Below are 22,211 nucleotides of genomic sequence, written 5' to 3'. Positions count from 1 at the left end.
GAAGAAAAAAAAGTCTTACCTAATAGCTTTTAAATCAACCCAAAATTAGCTATGCCTTTACAAATAAAACTTATTTTCTGTCTTCTCTGTTTTGTTTCATTCGAACTTTATTTTTTTTAGTCTTTCTACTAGCCTGTCCATCCAATATAAAATTTCTATTATGCTTTTTCTTTCTGTGGTCGGTTTCTTCAATCTCTCTTTTGTGTACCATTCCTATGATTCACAAGTATGACTACAGTTTATCTACTGTATATGCACAAGTGGAATTAGTGCTTTGCCAAACACTTAATTACTAATGGTCTGTAACCCAGATTAACCTGTCATAAATCTGTAACCATTCTGAGCTGATGTTTGTAATTAATTCACCAGCAGTAATCTGAAAACACAGTTGAAAAATCAATTTTTAAAAAAGAAAGAAAATCCCATTAACAGGAAATAAATCACACTGGGAGTTTCATTAGGTTTATGTATATGACTCCATTTTTTTAAGGTGTTAAGACATTTTTTTCATATATTTATAAAAACAAAAAAAAATCTGATTCTGTGCATTATCTCAATGACAGAACATGAGTACTTCAAATAACAAAAGTTCAAGCTGCTTGAACTTTCTTTGTAATGCTTTGTAATACTTTACTTAGATGCACAGTATTCAGGAATAGAATTTTACCTGTCCATGGGAAAAGTTGAGGGTTAAAGAAAAGTAACTGAACTTTGCACAAAATCCAGAAATTCTGAGAGATTTCACCAAATCGTCTTTATTATGTGCTGGTATTTCTTATATATATGTATGCATATATATATATATGTATATATGTACATTATATATATATATATTATTTATAATTATATTATAGAATTATAATATAATATATATATAATTTTATATATATATAAAATAAACCAAAAATAAACCATTGAACTAGATAATGTAGTTAGTTTTTCCATCTGGGTCCTTGTGCTTTATCTATCAAAGTTTCTGTCGCAAGCACAAGTTCACTTTTACTCCATTCTTTAAACCTCTATCAAGCTACCTGGTGGCATCAGAAAGGTGATGAATCTAAAAACCAAAGTGACAGCATGGTGCATTCCTCTGTGGCGACATAAGAATAGAGGATGACATAAGAATGTGTTGGGGTTTTTTTTTTCAAGTTTGATCAGTATTTGCAGTTTTATCACAAAATTCGTCATTTAAACAGCATTTCATTTATTTTTTTCTTCTCCCAGTATGATGCTATCTATATAGCTCTAAGTACACCTCATTTTGTTCAAGCCACTGCTATGAAATAAAAGATAAGTCGGTAACTACTTATTTAGCAAAAACTAATTTTCATTTTGCAGTTAGAAATAGCACAATTTACAGTTAATCTGTATGGCTTAATATGTTTTGCCTCATAATTAGTAAAGATGAGCAGTATTTTTTTCATCATTTAACTCAATCAATTTAGGGGATGCTGTAAAAAAACAGAAAAGTGTGTATTAATAATCTTAAATTTTCTTTATTTCAATTTTTAACATATTCTGTGCAGCACAGAGATCTGCTGAACTGAACTAATGAAAATGCATTCTTTGTACTTTTCAAGTCACTGAATTGAATTAGATTTCGTTTTGTTTCCAACTCTTGTTAGTATGATTAGGTATGTAAAATTACAAACTTCTATTTGTATTTGTGGACAAATATGTGTGTAATGAACAGAAGAGTGAGGGTTTTTTTTTCTTTCTAGCTTGCTGGCTTTCTTTCTAGCTTTCTTTTTCTTTCTTTCTAGCTTTATTTATTATGGTATAAAGGCTAAACAAATCCTTTAGGTGACTGCTATTCTTCATCCTACAACACAACTTTGTCTTGACAGATACTAAAAAGACAAGTAGTCACAAGATATTTGTTTGCTTGTTCCTGCTGAGCCCTGCATTATTTAGAGGTTATTTGCCTGCTGAACATGAAGAACTTTAACTCCCCCCACACCCCAATTTTAAAGTACTGTAGGATAAATTAATGGAACTTTTTTAAGAGCACATTTTACACTTACTAAGCTTAGTCCTGAGCATCTAGGACATGTGTGAAATAACTATTATACAGGCCACACAGAAAATGTCTCAGGAACAGGAGTATTTCCTTTTTACGAAAGAACTAGTATTCTTTAACATATGTTATTTTATAATATTTTACTCTATACATGCAGACTGCAGAATCCAGCAATGTTTTCTATTATAAAGTAGAACTGTATGAAGAATTTCATTTTTAGGAAGGGAGTAGTTCTATCAGAATCAGTTCAAGTTAGCATTTCATGTGGCAGAAAAGTTTGGTAGGAAAAAGTAACTTATTGGAGGAATGAAAGACATGAAAGAAAGGATTCACCATTCTTCCTTAAAGCCAGTCTTCAAATTAAACACAGAAGCATTCAGTCAGAACTTGATATTTTAGATTCAGCCATACCATATCCATAGTTTTGAATGTAAACTTTAGTGCTACCCAGTGACTTTTTATGTAGTCCAACAGAGATCAAGCTTAGAAGACATCTTTCAACTCTGTCATGTTACTGCCTCTTCTACATATTCAAACCTTGCTATAGGGTTTCATTTTTCTCTAAGATTCAGTGGCACTTAACATCATTTAGGATTGCAATTTTCGTGTCTAAATAGAAGCAATGCATTCATTAATATCACCCCCAGAAAACGTCACCTGGAATAACTTCAAAATGAAATTGCCTTTTGAATGAGATGGGCATCACATGCAAGGTGGGAGGAGAGCTTTTTTCTTTCCTGTGGCAAGAATGTTAGTTTCTCTACTCAGTGTTCATTGCTAGTGAAGAAAATGCAGTATTAGAGCCTTAATACCAAAAAATAAAACAAGGAGGGGCAGACTACATAGCTGAGATGAGCTAATCATTTCTGCCACCTACTCTGTTCCCTTGGAGGTCCTGCAGTCCTTTCATTTTGGCATAAGTATCAAGGAAATTATGTTGACTTTCGAGCCCTGATTCAGACTTTTTTTTAAGTCATCTTTAGAAGAGCTGACACCCTAATTGCTCCATGAGTTGTTTCAGCTCAGAGTTTGTTAAGCACAGACACGTTTTCCTGTAAAATCTAAAGGTATGTAATTTGACACAGTGACAGATTAATACTTTAGCATCAGACTGGCAGAACAATTAGACAGCTTAAAAGTGTCCTACATCTTAATGTCTCTGCTACTTCAGGAAGCCACAGTAAGTCTTACTTTTCTTAAAAAAAATCTGTTGCCATTTCACTGATAGAAGTAAATCAGGCTATCAAAGGATTTAACAGGATTACAAGGAGACTCATAACAATTACATTTAATTCTGTAAAATTAAAATCTAGGGAATTACTTTAAATTCGGGATGGTACATTTAGTACATTACTCTCCACTAGCATCACATAAGCTGATAGTTCTTACTCCTCATAATATGTATGCAATTGGCCTTATAAATCGAAATAAAACAAAGTCTGAACTATATGAAATACAAATGAGAGAAAACTCTGTGTTTCAAATTTAATTCCTTTTATGCTATGTAATCACGATTTTAAATTAGTATTTATCTAGAATTGTCTGTTGAATTGGGTTTCATTTGCACATAATACTGCATGTGAACTATACTGCGGTTCTCTGCAGGCCATCAACTGTTTAGCGTTACTTGTGCCTAGAAAAGAATAACTGCAGTTTTTAGTGCAAAATAAAATGCCAAACTGTAGTGATTAGTATGAACTGCCTTTAAGTCAAGTTTGAAACATTGTTGGTTCATTGAAGATCACAGTGCAGGTCTACAGAGCTGGTTTAAAAAAAAAAAAAAAAAAAAAAAAAGATAGGAACCTTTTTTTCCATGGTCATTCTATAATTAGAGGAACATTTACAGAGTACATTTTTTTGACAGCTGGAGGCAATTATGATAGCAATAACAGAAAACATGAAACATTAGGCAAGATTTTATTACTTAGGTAATATTTCTATTGTTACCTGCCTAAGTCATGTTATAACAACTAGTTAGTCTGGTCTAGTATGGTCAATTGAATGAAGGAAATACATATAAACCTAGTGTCTTCTTTCATCTATTTAACTTTTTCTCCTCCCTAAAAGAAAGGCAGGTATGATGGAATGTAAAACAGAAAAAAATTCACATAAAAGTAAATAGTCTTAAGACTTTCTATTAACCCAAATTTTGAAGAAATATGTCATTCTAAAATGCACTTTTAGTTGAATATAAGCTCAACTTTTAAGGCTGATTTACTGCAAAGTCAAGAATCTTAACCTAAAAGCAGTTAGAGATTGGGTTGAGGCCAAAATACATAAATGTTAGTAATCATATTAACAGAGCTGGAGAGCTGAAAGGAACTTTTAGAGGTCATCTAGTGCATACTTCCTTTCCCAAGGTAGGATTAGCTATGCCTTGATTACTCTTGAGAGGAGTTTGTCCAACCGTTCTTAAAACCCTCTGATGGTGCAGACTTCACAATCTTCTATCCCTTTATCCAGCTTTCCAACCATTTACCCTTAAATTTACCTAACCTGATTTGTCATTGTTGCAGTTTAAGCCGTTACTTTTGGTCCTATCCGTTATGGCCATGCTTGCTTTACTACAGCATCTACTACAGCTTTACTACATGCAGACTGCTGTTTTCTCCCTCAGATGCATTTATTTTGGTTGATATGTTTTCATTCACTTCACATGAGCTTTTATTTTTTTTTTGCCAAAGAATAACTTACTATTTCTATTTTCCTTTTCTTCCTGCTTTGTGTTTTTTTTTTTCTTCTTTTTTGGTCTTGTTTTTACTTTTACTAGTTTTAGTGCTAAAGGTCTATGTAGCTCCTTGTGTCTGCTTTCAAAATTCCACTCTTGTGTCTCTTGAAATAAGCTAAGTATTTGCACTTTGGACACCTTATGGCAATGATCTTGCTTGTCTTAAGAACTGTTATCATTTTTTGAAATGAAGTATTTAGAGTTTTCGTTGTATGTTCTTAAGAGAAAAGCAAAAGAATAAATAGGTTCAGAATTCTTTATTTAATATCTCCCTGCCATAACTTCCCTTATAGTGTTGGTCATTCAGTCATTGCATATATAAGACTTCCTGTACTCTGAAGTATTTTATTTCTTAAGCACTGAAAATAATTTCTGAATTGGGCGTGATATAGATTATTTTTTTTTCAGTCCAAAAGCAATTAATATATGCATTACTTCAGTGCGTTTGGCATGTCTCAAGTAACGGATTTGTGTTTGACTTTATTCAGAAGGACTGTTTTAGAGATGGCATACATTATCTCTGCAGTACATGATAATGCCACATTCAGAATGACAGCGGTCCAAGCCTTGGGGCAGTAAATGCTTCTTGAGATATGTTCAATTGCTGTTTAACTCTATTTAGCCTAAGGTGCAGAAAAAGAAGTCGCTGATGCCTTCAAAGATGTTTAAGTATTTTAATAGTGTCTTGGCACGTCAGAATACACCACAACTCTAATGGGGTGCAGTTCCTGAATTACTGCAATTAGGAGCAAGGAATTTCAAGACTGTTGTAGCTCTGTATCACTGCAACTCAGCCTTTTTTTTTCCTTTTTTTTTTTTTTTCCTTCTCTCCCCTCTTAATGAATTTGTACAATGTGCACCCTCTCAGCTATTTTCTGCATTACTGTTCTCTGACTGTGTAGTCAATACTTCTTATGCTTCAAGAGCTCTATTGTGTCTCCAGTCAAACAGCTCATAAAACAGCCAACCATTTAATATAAAAGCTATGTAAATGGACTGGTGTTTAATTTTACAGACATAGTGGTGTTTCACTTGTTTATTTGTGTATGGGTCTCTGAATGTAGTATATTTGAATACAGGTTACAGGAAAGGGAGGGGCGAAAAGTGGCTTAGCGTAGTTTTATCCAAACACATAGTTTTTTTTTTTTTTTTATCATTATCATAAGACAGTAGCTATCTGGGTTTGTCTGATTACTTGTGTTGCTTTTTTCTCATGGTATTCTGGAACTACTGCAGAGACCTTCCTTACAGGGCCTCAGTAACTGAAATCATGCAGGGATGTTACTGCCCTGTAGCAGGTACAGGCAGCAAAGCCTGCGTGCAGTCACTGTATTTTTTATAGATACTATTCAGAGCTGCATCTGCCAAAGATTCTCAGATCATATGGGCCAAACTGTGTTGTTTAGGGAAGTACTGGTACAGGACAGCATGACTACTATAGTCAGGGGAGAGCTGTACAGGTAGAAGGCAGTCATTCTTGGGGCACAGTTCTGCCCCTAAGAATGTTCAAATTCCTACATCTGGAGAAGGATTCAGGAGTGCTCTGAAGTGATTTACATCTCCAGGGACTAGCACATAGAATAGAGCACGTGAGTTCTTAAGTCTAGTCTGCCACTGCCTTAGGCTTTGTGAGATGAGAAAATGAAGAGGCCCTTGCACCTTTCCCCAGCATGGACTAATTGCTAAGACTGCATTTATGTAGGATCTATTAGGCAAGAAAAGTCTGTTCAGCGTATGGGGATGGACTGAGTGTGCATCATAGATGACATTTTTGCAATAATTATAAATTGAGACCATATAATTTAAATCATGGACTCACTGACTATTGTGTTCATAGTATAGTCTCTGCACTTACTGTAATATATTGACTGTCTTAATAAGGAGTGAGAGGAGAGAGGAATGTGGAAAATTGTTTGAGAAATGTTTTGGTGGTTAAATTTTGGTCTTTAAACTGGATATGAACCTCATTTCCCTTCCCCACTCTCCTCTGTTAAGTGCCTTGCTTACTTGATAATGAGCAATCCCTTCCACCCCTAAAGCACCAGCCAGACACAATCAAGAGAAACATAAATATATAAATAAACCATTTTCATTTTCATGTTTCCTTAGAGATATTTGTGAAAAACATAGGTTACCACACAAGTTAGTGAATAAGTGCTTAAAGATTTGTTTAAGCACTAATTAGTGCTTAATTAGAATTAGTGATAGAAGTTTTTATATATATATATGTGTGTGTTGTGAGAAAGGAGTTTGCAGTCCACCTCTTTGAGACTCTGAAAATCAGTGTTCCCCGGATTTTTGAAGCTGAGGCCTCAGCAGTTGCAGGTGAAATCTCATCTCTAAAATGTTCACTTTTAAAGTTGTCATTTTACATGCCCTAAACATGCTTAAAGCCCTAAAACATGCTTAAATATCAACTTCATACAGACTGAGTTTGCAATGATTTTGTAGGAAGGCAAGCAGTACTGAAAGGGAGATGCCGTAAGAGCAAATGTTCCAGAAAAACAGCTTCTACCGTAACACTGGAGATAATTTTATGGCAAGAAAAGGCTTATATTGGAGTGGTCTATATTGTTCTATGTATATATAAACAGTAAAAATTAAACCAAAAATATACACATTTCTATATGACAAGAACTATCATCCCTCTAAGTTTACTTTCTTACCAGTTAGCACTGTGATAAAATTGTTGTTATTTACTGACAGTTAAAGCACTTACTTGAGTCAATTTACAGATATGTAAGTGTGGTAGAAATCTGCTGTAGTCTTTCTCGATGGTTTACTGATGGTGGTGGTGCTGTCTGCTGTGTCTTGTTCCATTGGGCCTGTCAGCTAGCAGAGTGGTCTGTACTGAAGTGTTTAACTTCTTTAAAAATGATGAGTACTTTAAAAGGATGGCACTTAGCTATGTTTGGATGTGAATTACACTGGAGGAGAGAAGTAGCTTCTTTTCCAAATACTGTTCCCACCTGTAACAGCTGGATCATGTGAGAGCAGGAGAGTAGGAGGACCACCCCCTACACTAGAGGGTTAGTCTGCATAGGCAGGTAGGGAAAGGAGGATTTCATTACTTTGTAGCTGAAGTTGTGTGGGTACTTATTCAGGATTAAGGGAAAATCTGTGTTACTGAAGGTACCTGTGCTCTCCCTGAGTGCCTAGGTTAGGTGCCCTAGCAGAGCCAAGACTATGCTACACTGACACCACAGCAGGCTCAAGCCTCCCTCCTTCTCCTTGCCACAATTACTGAAGTTATCTTCACCTTCTAAGCAACAGAGCAGTGAAAAGCAACAGGACTTCAAAAGCACATCCATTTAAAGGTGGGCTTTATTGCTGCCCTGATTCAGCTATTAGGACAGATACAAGAGAGCAACATAGAAGAAGGCTACATTATCTCTGTGTGTCTCATACTAATGGAAGAGAGAATCAGCCAAGCAGCAGCTTGGAGGTTGTCCCTTCATTATATGTCCCTATAGAATTGAATTGCCTAGCAAAACTCATGATTTATAATGTCTGTGTTTGTCTAAAACACAAGTTAGATATTGTACAATACAAAATGGTAATTTTCAAGGACATGATTCAGTGAATCATGGGAAAGATTTTTATCAACCGAAGTGATATGATACTTGCTCAAGCCCTATTTTCACTAAAAAGAAACCATCAAACATAAGAGAAGACATTAAGCGTTTCAATCAAAAAAAAAAAAAAAAAGAAAAAGAAACCAAACAAACAACCCCCAAAAGCCTTTTCAGTAAACACATACTCATCACCGTTATCTTCTAAGTAAATATCAAATGTATTACCTTAGTAAGTGTTTACAATATGCTGCCAGAGTAATAATTCAAATATTAATAGTAAACATTATGTTTAATGATCATTATTTGGAAATTAATTAAGGAATTGATTGAAGAGCTTATTAAGATTTAGATGGGAAGGGAGTTTTCCCTGTTTAAAAAATAGTAAGAGGATTTTCCTTTTTAAAAATCAAAGCACATGAGGTCGTCTCAGCAGTTAATTATCCAGGCTTCTTACCTTTAGGGAGTGCAAGAATAATACTAGCTTTAGCTGACAGAATATTCCTTTTATAATTCTTGCCTTTTGCATATATCTCCAGAAAACAGTGGCTAGAAAATTGTTAGGCTGACAGCTGTCCTCATTCTTTGTGTTCTTCACTGAAAAACTGGGGTAGTCATAGCTGTGTCCAAGTGCTAAACTCCTAAGATTTACAACTCTAAAAGGAGAAAAAGAAAAAAAAAGAAAAAAAAAAAAAAAACCACACACCACACCTCAGGGTTCTCTCCCCTCAGCCTTATAATCTCAGCTACAGGGAATTACCTAAATGTCAGTGTTCTTTTCCTCATTGAAGCTAGTGACATAGTGAAGTATGAAATTAGTATACAGTATTAAGATCCATATACTGGATTTTATAAAAATGTTGACAGTTGCCAGCAATAAATAACATATTTTTGCAACATTTTCACAAATTGCTAATTAAATGAATATTTTAGTGAATGAAAAGTTAGAATGAGATAAGCGTGACTGCTCTTGCAGTTCTATCATGATTAGATCTGCAGGCACTGAAAAAATACACTTGTTTTCTGTGCAAATATCCTGGTAAATACTTTAACTAAACCAGTGTTTCTGAAAGGAACAAAAGAGTATTTGGGTTCTATTTTTTTTTTTCTCTTTTTTTTTTTTTTTTTAAAGCCTTGAGAATAGTTATTCCTGCTACTTCTATAAGCTATAAATTTATAAAAATTTCACAGTTGATATTGTCACTTTAAGGCTGTCATGAGGTAACCAAAAGTAAAAATAGATGAAGTATTAGTAAGACAGTGCAAATTAATAAACTTTAAAAAATATTTTTCATTCATTCATTACAGGTAAAAGGTCAGTGTACGTGAGTTGGGCAGGGAGAAGGAAAGTGGGCAGAGTCTTTCCAAAAAATCTGATTTGGGAAAGGTCATAAAGAATCTAACTTTCCAGGTAGAGCCTCCTTGCTAATTTCGAGGATATTTGTTTTTCAATAAGTAGAAACCTGAATTAGATCAAATAAGTCATAGTATGTGGAAGTCATATCAAATAAACTGGAAAATTAAATGTAGCTGGCCATTTTGATCTCAGTCACCTTTGTTGGAATATCAGCGTTATTTTGTAGACAACTCCAGTTATTTGTTGCAAACTATAAAATGCAGCATAACTTAATAAAAGCAAGGATTTAATAATCTGTCCTAGTCCTTAAAATACACAAGGCAGCTAATTCTATATTGTGAGTATCAAAACATAAATAAAGTCATCTGTTTTAGAATATAGGAGTCAATCCCACAGTCCTCTAAACCTTGCTAGTTTTGCGTGAAGACAGTTACATGTCCAGTAGTTAGAAAACTCAAATACAATGTTTTAGAGCAGAACTCCTTTCAACATAACACATTCTGTATAAAACAGTATTTAGATAGCCATCAGATTCTCTCTCCTCCATACACACACACACACACACACACACACCAGCTTTATCTCTAAATACATGCTTATATTTATAACAAAGTGTTATCATTGTTTGCTTCAATGAATTGTTGAATGTGGCATTGACATAACGTGTAAAGTATGGACAAAACACAAAAGGCTCAGGTTTACGTTATGTACAAATGGAGCATATTGTCAATAACACGGCTGCTCACGTGCATGGCATTAATCATGTTCATAAGCAACTGCAGAAATCAGAGCCTTAGATTCTCTTCATATAACATCAGAACATCCTTTGAATTCTTTGAAAAGGAAGGTATTGTTAATAATTTCAAGAAAATTGGTAGCATTAAGCATTTGTTTGACTGTTTTAGACATCAAAATTCATTTAGTAGCTGATGCAAAATTCAATTTTGCTTTTTTGAGATTGACTTAAAGCTTATCAAGTCACTTAATATTCTTATTTCTCAGTTCTTGAAATTGAAGATAATTGCACAAATATGCTTGTTGCCTATGGGGACATGCAATATCAAATAAATGATTACTCAGAAACACATTACAAGTTTCCTACCAAAGTGCTTAAAATACCTTTTATGAATTTAAGTATTGTCAGCTTCATTGGGAGTGATTGCAGTATTATTCATTTGTAAAGACAATTCTATTTTATTTTCAGATTCACGACCTCTACCAGATGTAGCCCTGACAGGGAAGTGTACCCGAGAGTGTGATGAGTATGGCCACTCGGACTCCTGCTGGATGCCAGTTCGCACTTCTCCGGAAAGGAAGCAGAAGAGCCAGCCAAAACTCTCCACTTTCATGCCTGTTGATGAACGAGGCAGTCAAGAAAAGCTGGCCAATGGAGAAGCCTCCCTCATGGGCGATCGCAACAGAAACCTCCTAAACAAAAAGTTAACCTCATCCTATGAGACCTTCAGTGCGGCTAGTTTCAGCAAAAATGAAGAAGGCCATCCAGAGGATATCCCCCTCACACAGACAGGGGAATACAAGCCATCTCCTGTCAATACTTTAACTAGAAGAGAAGTTTACCTGTAGGCTAAAAAGCAGCAACCAAGTTCTTTCATGTATCAGAAGGAAAAGGGGCAAAAGTCTTAAAATGAAAACAATTTTACCTAAAAATGAGAAATAAAGAAGAGGGGGCCACCAAAGAGACAAAAGCTCTGCCTGCCATTTCTGCCTCCCTACGCAGGCGTTTAACTATACTGTCTGCCTGACTATACTGTACAATGTAGAAACCATTGTTGTTGCATGTCTAATTCCCCCTCACTGATTTTTATTTTCCTAAATTTATGGTTGCAAATTCCTCCCATAGTAACAAGCTTAATTAAAGAGAATACAACACACAGTTGTTACCCTCTGCAGAAGCATGAGTCAAGCCACTCATTTTCTTTGATTGTCATCTGGCTTGTTGAGGATAACAGGTCAGGGAAAATATATTCAAAACATATCATCTGAATATTGCTGATCCCCACCAGGGACAATCCTTCAGAAACCATACAGATAGAGGTAAATACAAAGGAAAAACTATTAATAGGCACTTTGTGAATACCACAGCTTTAATATTCTCACCTCTCATCTGAGGCTGGAAGCAACAGAAATACCATTCATCCTGAGACTGCAGTCCGGACCATGGCATACTTTCCACTGAATCTTGAACTCTAGTTCTGTTTTATCCATAGAACAACCGTGTTCTTGCTGTGTTTTTCTCTCCTTCTCTCTCGTTCTCTGTAATGATTACTTCAATGTAAACACAATTAGTAACACATAGATCGTTGCATAGTAACGACAAACTGTTGAACTCACTATTTTGGACAAGACCAACACCTGGCGGGGGAGACCGTAATAATAAAAAGGCCAAAGATCATACTATGGATCAGGGGAACTGCTCAGTATGGGGGCTTGGCTTAGAAGACTAATGTATTCACAAATATACATATGTACACATAACACACCTTCAGTTACATTTTGCACAGTTCACAAGCCCAGATGACATGCTATTTTTCCCAATGCGTTTAGACTTGAATGCCCAAAGGAACAGATTCAATTTTTTTTTCAGAAGGGCATGGTGTGGTGCAGCAGATGCTGCATATGATACAATACTTGCAGTTCCAGGGATTTTTTTAAGATCAAAATTTAAAAATAGTAATAGAAGGCTGTGTTAATGAGACTGGGAAGGAGAGTGTGGAGGATGGTATGAAGCAGTGACAAGAGCATATTACAAGTCAAATATGACGCCTTTTTTTTTCAGAATGCAAGGAATGCTTGCTAAGTCTTTTGTCATCAGTGTTGCAGCTTACCAGTTGCTTCAGTTGTATCAAAGATATGATGCAGGTTTTCTTGAAACACAAGTGCATTAAAGCCAAGTGAAGTGCAATACTAACCAATGTCAAGACTCAATGCATAGGGCAGGTAGAAAATGCTGTAATAAACAGTGATATGATACTTGCACAGCAGTAGGTCAAGACAAGTCAAAAAGAAACCAAGTGACCACGATATGCAAGAGCTCTGGGCTGTAACAATTCTCATGATGAGCACTTCTTGAAAAGAACAGGAAATGAAACAGGTTTTTGTGCAATAAAAGCAACAAAGCGTGCAGAACTTCAGCTAGTAAGCTGACAATGTAGTAATAATTAAAACCGCTCAGACATTCAGATGAATCTGACAATCGGACAACACAGCAAGGGCAGCTTGAGAAGGGGGAAAGCATTCAAAACCCTGGATGTTTAACCTGACGTTAAGTAAGGCATGGCTAGACGGCTCTCTAGTATATTTTAGTCATGATGTAGCTTTGGGTAGTTTCTTGCTTTGAAGAATTACATAGAGTATATGTCTTAAATGGCCTAAGTAGAGGTTGCTAAAATCAGTACAACTCATCACATTTGTCCTTTGACTTCACTTCTCCTCAGAATAGTAGGATGTGGCCTTGTGGGCCATTCCATTCTCCTTGCTAAAGTTTACTTTCTTCATGTAGCACTAGTTTGTGTATAGCATTTGAGGAATGGGCACATTTTAGAAAGAAAATATTAAATGAAAGATAAATAATGATTGAACATTTTTATGTTTAATTATTCAAATAAAATGGAGAGATGCAAACTAGTACTTTGTAATGAGACTGCATAGAGCAGTTACTGCTTTGTATAATCTGTAAGTACCTGTTAAAAAATGCTTCTAAAATGCTTATGTAATGTATACACATTTTTCTTGCACGTTTCAACAGAATACACAATTGCATAACACAAATGTTCAACAGGTTTTTTTCTTTAGTAAGAATTTGTTTTATTTAAAAAATAAACACAAAAAAGAACATTAGATAGCTTGTTTCAATATATTGTTAAACCCTTTTTCTATAAAGCTAATAATACAGGTCATAGAAGACCTTCAGATTAAATGGATCAGCAGTCACTCACCAATTTTTGCACCACATAAGACAGTCATGCCATTAAGTACTTTACTTGTGTGCATCTCCTTAGAATTAAAATGGGTGTGAAAAAAATTTTTGAAGAAAATCTATGTACTGTAAGTATTCTCAGTAATTCTAGTAGAACTAGCCACTATTAACATGCTGATTACTCTTCTGACCTGGCATGACACAAATATATTTTGTGTTGGTATTTTTCTTTTTATTTGAAATAGGTTAAAATCTGGTGCCACTCCATAAATAGAGTGCTTTTATATAAAAATAAACAAATAAAACTATAAAAATAATTAGGGTGAATGCAAAATATGCAACTGTGCCTTTTATACCTGTTATTATGGTAATGTGGTAGTTGGGTTTGGACACTGAGGGACAAGGGGCTATTCCCAACTTTTTTGAACCTGTATATTTACCTGTGTTTATTTTCTGAGAAATTATAAATAATATATTTAAAAACAAGCCTTTTGCCAAACTCAGTTAATGGACCAGTCTTAAGCATTATTAACACGAGGCTGTGGTTTAAGTACATCTTGAGAGTTTTTTTTAATTAATATTTGTGTGGGGTTGGGGGTTGTTTTCATTTGTTTTTAAATCCGCTGCCTGGAAAACCATGATCAGTCTATATTATAGTCGTTTATCAAGGTGTCATCAGGTCATGTTGCCAGGAAAATGAACAATTCTTTTTTATTATTATTATTAATTGCTTTTAGCTGCCATTACATTTTGGTTGTACAGTATAGGAGTCAGCCTTTTATTTCCTTCCATGGGAAACTCAAATGAGCTTTGCATGTATTTTACATTAGGGCACTTTTATAGATTGAAGCGTTAATATATAACTTTTTATGTATTAGAAAATTCAATAGCTTTGGTCTAAAATCTAATGCTCATTCAGGATCTCAGATCCACTATGCTTATTCAATATGGTTTCTGACTGGCCTGCTGCCTGAGTTTCAGGAAAAAAAAGAAAAGAAAAAAAAAGTCAAACATTATTTTTTATGTGGGGGAAGAACTTAAATGGGATTGAAACGATGGGCTGAAAGACTACCCTAGGAAGCTGTCAAGCAAGAAAATAAAGAGTAAAGCTAAGCGAACCTGCCACAAGTACAGTCATCACTAAAGACTTGTAAGGAACTTGAACAACAAGATAATTTTCTGTATGTTTCTTTGGTGATAAATAAATATACAGTGTCTCCTTGATGGAAGAGCGTAAATATGTGGAAGAAGACGTCATTTTCCAGCTACCTGGGGTATACTTTCAGACATCTTCCTAAATTTTAAAGCACTTGCATTCAGTGTGGTACGATCTGTTTGTAATATTAATCATTGACTATTGTTCTGCAACTTGGATGTTGATAGTGAAGCAGAAAACAATTTATCATTGTTTATTATGAGTCACTATGCACGCAACTATGCTAAACATGGCAAAATGTATTAAACGCTAGTCCACCTCTATTTATGAAATATTTACATAATTTAATTTGCTTTTGTACAGTTTTATGTAAATAAATTGCTTGTCATTTTTGTCTCTGCAAATTAAAATATAACATGTTCAACTGGTTGCCCATTTACTAGCATACTTTTACTGACAGTCTATCTACTTACACTGACTTAAATTGTATGTTGCTTTGTTTATTTAACCTATTTCTTATATAGCAAGAAGAAGATGCTCCCATAATCAGACACTTCTTCAGCTGATGTAGTAACTGAGGTTTTACCTGTCTACACAATGAAATTTAATAGGAATTATTCAGTCAGAAAAGCACACAGCTATTTTCACAGTAGAAAAAGTGTAATGACAGCACTTGCTTCCCATTACTGTTTAAAATGGCCTTTTTTTTTTTTTTTTTCTTCCCTCTTTTAAGCATATAGAAACCTTCATATTAAGGAGAAAAACAAGATATTAGTAAAAGCTCAGGTATTTCCATTATGGTAATAGCCGTCGTAATATGTACAGCATTATTAGACATAGTATGGTAACGTTTTAATTATCCTCAGGATTCTCAATTTCCCCTGAAGTTTAGAACCATCAACCCTTCTTTACAGTTTATGCTAGAAGAGAGCAACATATCTGATACAGTTTTGCTCTGCAAAACGTGAAATAAAAACTTGCCTGTCTTTCAATATGCGAATAAAGTCAATTATTTTCCAACATAACTACAGAGAATAACTCAGCTTCAAGAAGGTAGGTCTGAAAAGCAGAGAAAGCTTATCCCTTAGCTGCCTGGATCCCACAATGGTTAGAAAGATAGTAATAAAACAGGTTCCAAAGCAGCCTTTAGTTGGGACATAGATCAGTCGTACTATGTGAAAAGTAAAAAATGGTGAGAGGAAGAAGGAAGATTATTTGCTTCTTGCTTATTTGCTAACACCCTTTCACTGTTAGTGATGACCACTAAATACAATATTGCTATAGTTATTGCAAAATCATTGTGTAGCATTTATCACCATAGAAAATACTGCTTCTATTTTTTTTAACCTTAGTTACATATTGGGATTTTTTGCATACAGACTGTCCAGAACTTTTTATTTCATATTTAAATAAACTTGGTGTTGCAAATTTATATCTTTATATCTGACTGTGCATTCAGTTAACATTGCCTGGTCTTCTGTAATGAAGATGTCAAGGAAGATTCTTCCTCCAATAAACAGAGGTCTAAATCTGCATGCCCTTGGAGAGAATTCAGTCCACCAGGTGACCCCAAATCTCCCACATCACACTCAAATGAGCTACCCCTCAACCTCTTCCAGCAGCAGCAGTATTTTAATGAGTAACTTCAATCAAGCTTTCATGTTTATGTTATCCTAGATGTAGTATACAAGGCATGACCTTATGCTTGTTTATTTTGTCCTTTATCTTCATTCCTCTTGTTTACTAGCATAATCGAGGTAGGTGATTAAAAGAAGATAAAATAAATTTCCTGAACCACAGAGAGTGATAAGAGAGGATAGTATTAACTGGTGAAAGCTAACAATTTATGCTCCCCTTTGACCCTGGCTTCATTTCTCCCTCCTGCACTGCAGTAAAAATATAAATCTTATGCAGACTAAAATTAATAAATGTGGAGCCTGCTGTTTTCAGTGACAGTCAGTGATAAGACAAGAGGCAATGGCCACGAACGGAAGCACAGGAAGTTCTGCCTGATTTTGAGGAAAAACTTCTTAATTATGAGGGCAACAGAGCACTGGAACTAGGTTGTCCATAGAGAATGTGGAGTCTCCTTCTCTGGAGATGTTCAAACTCCCCTGGATACAACGCAGTGCAATGCACTCTAGGTAACTCTGCTTGAACAGGGGTTTTGGTCTAGAGGTTTTGATCTCTAAAAGTCCATTCCCACCTTAATCATTCTGTGTTTCAGAATCAGGCAGAAGAGGATGTGTATAGAAGATGCTTAATAACTCATAAATGTGCAAATCATCTAGCCTATGCCAAAGGAGCAAACAATAGATCACAGACAAGAGTAGTCAGTGTATTATTTAGTAGGATGATAGGATTCCAATCAGTTACTTCATACAGCAATTTATTCTAAAGTATAGCTGCTTTCAAAGACTAATATACTTAGAAGAAAAGCAAACAACAACAAAAAATGTAGTGCCATAGAAAAACCTTTGGGTGAAAAGGAGATAAATTACAGCAAATAAGTTAATGGAATTGACACAGAATTTTTAGGGCTCTATACCTTTAGACTCTCCAGCTGATTTAATAATCCTAAAGATCCTAAAATAGGGAGATTGTAATGCATAATACCTAGAGTAAGTATGCATAATACCTACAGTATTGTACTATAATTTACAAGAAGCTATTCTTACTGAATTTAAGACACGATTCTGTTTAAAGTAGCGTTCTTAAGCTGGAATGAATGGTAAATATCTAAGATAGAGTCCTATTTTGTAAGCTTATCAAAGTAAAAATTCAGTAGCCAGCTAAGACAACTACTGTAAAAAAAAGCTAAATTTGGAAATGCCAAAATGCATTTTTACAAGTGCAGTTATTCTAGCATACCTTCTGGTTTCAGCACTACAACTAACTTCTTCACATGTCTGCACTATGCAGTTGGTGGTCTAATAACAAAATATCAGCTGAGAGAGCACGGTTATCCTGAAGAACTTCAATGAGACAAGTAACAAGAACAGGATCATACATTTCTACAAATACAGGCAGCCTCATTCTGTTCTTGTCTCCAACCATCGATCATCCCAGTTTTTAAATTATATATCCTATACCTCATGATTTTTTAAAAAATTATTATTCTACAGCTTGCAACTATCACTGCCTTCCAGAACAGCACAGAAGTATCAAAGCAATGTGAGAATAGCTCCACTATATAGCTTTGTGTCTTTCCTTCCCCTTTGAGAAACTATACATTCAGCATTTTCCCTTTTTCCTCTAAAGTTCTTGTCCTTCTCTAGCTCCCCCTTGGGACAGGAGGAAATTTGTGAAAATTCTCATTTAAGTTTCTTTCCCCATGAGAATCTGCATCAATTGCTACTTCTTTTTATAACCCAGCTCTCATGGATTTCTACCATGTACAGTCAATCTCATAGACACTGTAATACAAATGTCTTTTTCCCAAACAAGCACAAGTCTCCACCACTTCCAAATTAACTTGTTTTGTAACTTGTACTGGTATTACATGAGGTAAACCATCTTCTTTTTTTTTTTTTTTTTCTTTCCCTTATATAGTAATGGTTTCCAGAAAACAAAGATGATTCTGAATCAATATTATGGTGCTGGTAGCCTACTCTTTAAGTTAGTTAGATATATATTTATAGTATATAATAAGTAGTATATAAGTATATAGTAGTAAATAGGAAAGAATTAGAATTTATGATCAGAGGAATACTGTTAGTCTGAAAGAACAAACTGCTCTATGTGCTTTAATGATTTATTATTCAAATCTAAACAAAAACAGAAGCGAAGATCAAAACATCATAAGCAAAACAAACAAACAAAAGCTTAAAAAAAAATGGACACCTGATTTTAGTTAAGGGTTATAATGTTTTGTTTTTTGTTGTTTTTTTTTTTCTCCCTCTCTCTCCCCAATTTCTAGCTCTTGAGAGAGATCCCAAGATACTCTTTAGAATTCCAGTAAATGATCAGTACATTATTTTTTCCATCTGCCAGAAACAGGATAGTGCGCAAAAGGAATCTCCAACATGAGGTTGTATAGCTATTCTGAAGCTTAGTAAGAAAAACAATACAGAAGTAAGAGACAAACTTATCAAAAGCTGCATGTGATGATTATACATCTAGAATATAGAGTAACTATCAAACTTATGTCATCTTCTGACCAGTATAACATAAGTTGCTAGGGGAAAAAAAAAAAAAAAAAAAAGTCTTTTTTCTTGTGTGTGTGTGTTTTTAAATCTTAGTTGAACTTCTGCTGACAGTGCCTGGCACCTACTTAGCTTTTCTCTCTCTTCTTGTGATAGGAAAGCACTAAAATAATAGGTGTTCTCATTTTCAGTCTGGCTTCTAAGTATCTGGCAGGCATCATGTTGCTCTCCTCATCTTTAATGGCATGAAATCATGGTAGAATCGCTCACACCCGAATCCCTAAATCGGTGTCTGAATGTTAAAAGGGTACTTACAGGTGGCAGAACAAGAAGTTCACATAGCACCAGATTTTTTTTTCTATTTTTTTAATCAAGATAGAAACAGAATAAATCCTGAACTCGATAGAATTGCAAAGCCGCTTCATGAGATAAAGAGCAAACCACGTGATGAGTGCAACCATAAAATAAAAAAACACTGATTTTCTTCTTACTATAGTCTCTGCCTTATGTACATTTTCCTTTTATCTCTACGAGTGCCCCAGGTCCCTCTGAAGTAGTTAACCATTTCATAAATAGGAGAAAGAAGTAATTATCTTGTTCCAAGCCCTAGTAAATTAAGCTTGCTTCCAATCACTTTGGATGCCCTTACTGATCGCTCCAATTGTGTGCATTAATAAAGACTAACCAGTATAATATACTCAGTTATCATACAACACAACACAGAGGAAGTACCTGGAGAATATCACATTCAAAACTCCCATGAGATACTATAGTGTATCAACTAAATATTACATCTTAATTTTGAAGCTGAAAACGGCTTTTCAATTTCTAGGAAAGCTCAGCTAGTCAAAAATTCATAAGCAATCAGGAAAAAAAAAAGACAGAGAAAGGTGACAGTTTGCTTAGTCAGGGACTAAGAAGGTCATGTAGAGATGCAGAATAATTTCACTGTGTTGAGTGACCACGAATGAAATAATAGATTTAGCAACACTCAAAAATAACACAACTGTTCTTCCTTCACACAGTGCTACAATCTGAGAAGTCCAAAAGTTTATTGTTCCCTGGCAGTCAGAAAAGACAAAATGAATGTTTAAAATTGAGGAAGGAGTAGCAAGCAGAATAAATTCTGCTGCTTCAATCAAATGTAGTTGCGTCATAAATATTTTGTACAGTATTGACCTCTATCTCTCTATATCAAAAAGGATATAAATAGTAGAAGAGGTGCAGAGAAGGATGATCAATGTTACAGAATAATGAAATATAGAAGGACTCTTCAGTCTTGAAAAGAGAACCAAGAGATTTGACAGGTCTATACAAAGGCAGCAATAGCATTAGGCAAAACAAGGAAAATAATAGTTTTCCTTAAAAAGAGGACTCAAAGGATATTATCAAGTGATAAGTATATATAAGATGATGCATTTTCCTCATACTACATAAAACTGTTCAGCTTGTAACAAGAGATCAGTTTTTGGCATGTGCTTCATGAACTCAAGAGTTATATCTGGCTTACAGGGGAGAAAAAAATTAGTTGGGGAGGAAGATTTAGCAGATTTCTGGATTGATACTCCATAGTCACACCCAAGGCTATGAATGATGCAAGTAAAACACATTATTGGTTTGTCCTGTTCATGCTCTCTTGCCTTTACTAGACATCTACACTACCAACTATCAGAAGCAGGAATGGACATGACTGGACTCATGCAATGACAGTGACTAGAAGCACTATAGCTAGAAGAGACTGTTATCAAGTGTATTAGGACAAGCCAACAGTTCATTATATGTGTTTAAAGATAATGCGTTTAACTCCTCGTGAAAACAGCAGGAGGCACAAGAGCTACCCACTGCTACTGCTTTTGGAGATGTGTATGCACACTCACACGCCTCCCCACACACCCCCCCAAAAAAAAGTGTGACAAAACATATTTGAGCAAACAAATTTGGAGGCATTTGGATCATTGCAGGTTAACCTGACATATACTAATCATGTCATGCTTACCTTTTTTTTTTTTTTTTTTTTTTGAAAAAGCCATGAAATTAGTATCACAAATATTTCCCTGAATCCCTGAAGAAGTATTATTTTAGTTTAAAAGATTTGGATTCCTGCAGCAGGTTTTAAAATCATTTTGTAATATTAAAGAAAAATACATGATCAAAAAGTAAAGATGCCTTAACTTCTTTCATACTGATATATGCTTTTGTAGAACATTAAGAATACTGGATGAGTTCCTCATCCTTCAGTAGTAGTGGTGTTACAGCCTATCCAAATTTGCCTCACAAAACAAACTTCTGTCTGTAATACATACTGCAGCACAAGTTAAAGATCTGAGAACCACATACAGTTCAATTGCCAAAGAAAAAAAAATAAACAGTTTACACAAGCACACATAAGCCTTAAGCAAAGTGCACTCTGGTCAGAGTTGAGAATCTGGACAACTTAGCTAGGCCTACATGACTACATAGCTGGAAGGCCGTAAAGGAAAAAATGCAGTTAAGTCATCAGAATGAATTAATACTTAGCTCACAAAAGGAGAGAAATGCACCATCATTCCTATTTTTTGCTGGTTTTACAAAATAACTATCACTAGCACTATGAGAAAGCTGCTACTGAATTTTATTCCAAAAATGAAAGAAAATGGCTTTTTCTACTCTCAGAACATCAAGTCAAATTCTTTAGTGCTCTAAGTTTCTTGTGATAGCAACAATAATTTCATTAAGTACCAAACTCCACCATATCTGATAGGATACAATTTCTGGTGTTTATTTCACATGGAAAGTGGAAAGGCTTCCCTGCCCCTCGAGGAGACTCTATGCGATGCAGCACTGCATGGCTCCTGTCTAAAAACTGCCCACCATTCTTCTCAAATCATTTACAACTACCTCATGCATCTTTATGTGCCTTCACATAGGCTTCAGTCACAGTTACAGGTCTTATTCTACTCCTAAAATTTGAGCAACGTGGATACACAATCTGAGGTGAGGGGAATTTCTTGCACGAACATCTTTGCGAGAATAGCAATTTCCTGTTGAAAAAGCAAGGATCAAAAAAACACAAACAAACAAACAAACAAACAAAAACAAAAAAAACAATCTCTCCTCAGTGAGAGACCCCTGCCTCTGGGCAATAGGAACAGACTTGGCAGACTTCTGTGGCTTCTGTCATCTCCTCTCACACTATGAGTTTCTATAGAGGAAAAGGAATCATGTTACTTTGAAGGCCTTATTTTATTTGTAACACTTGAATCTACCTTCTACTGATTTGTGAATTGCTCAGATTATTACCATAATCTTTTAAAAGG

At 35.0% G+C, this 22,211-nt stretch overlaps 1 protein-coding gene across 2 annotated transcripts in view; it reads left to right on the top strand.

The window, feature by feature from the left end:
- PCDH7 (protocadherin 7) overlaps window positions 1-12,175 on the top strand; it is a 266,355-nt gene extending 254,180 nt beyond the window's left edge. For both annotated transcript variants that reach the window (XM_088539929.1, XM_088539928.1), the window contains exon 3: window positions 10,882-12,175. In XM_088539929.1, the coding sequence (XP_088396055.1) occupies window positions 10,882-11,261 (380 nt within the window). In that variant the 3' untranslated portion in view covers window positions 11,262-12,175. The remainder of the gene's footprint in view (window positions 1-10,881) is intronic.
- The last annotated feature ends 10,036 nt before the right edge of the window (window positions 12,176-22,211 follow it).

The sequence above is a fragment of the Tinamus guttatus genome, unplaced genomic scaffold (assembly GCF_059628265.1).
Source record: "Tinamus guttatus ecotype Peru unplaced genomic scaffold, ASM5962826v1 Tinamus_guttatus_pri_ptg000052l, whole genome shotgun sequence".
Classification (NCBI taxonomy): Eukaryota; Metazoa; Chordata; class Aves; order Tinamiformes; family Tinamidae; genus Tinamus; species Tinamus guttatus.
The sequence above is the reverse complement of the archived record's forward strand: the minus strand, read 5'-3'. Positions and strand labels throughout refer to the sequence as shown.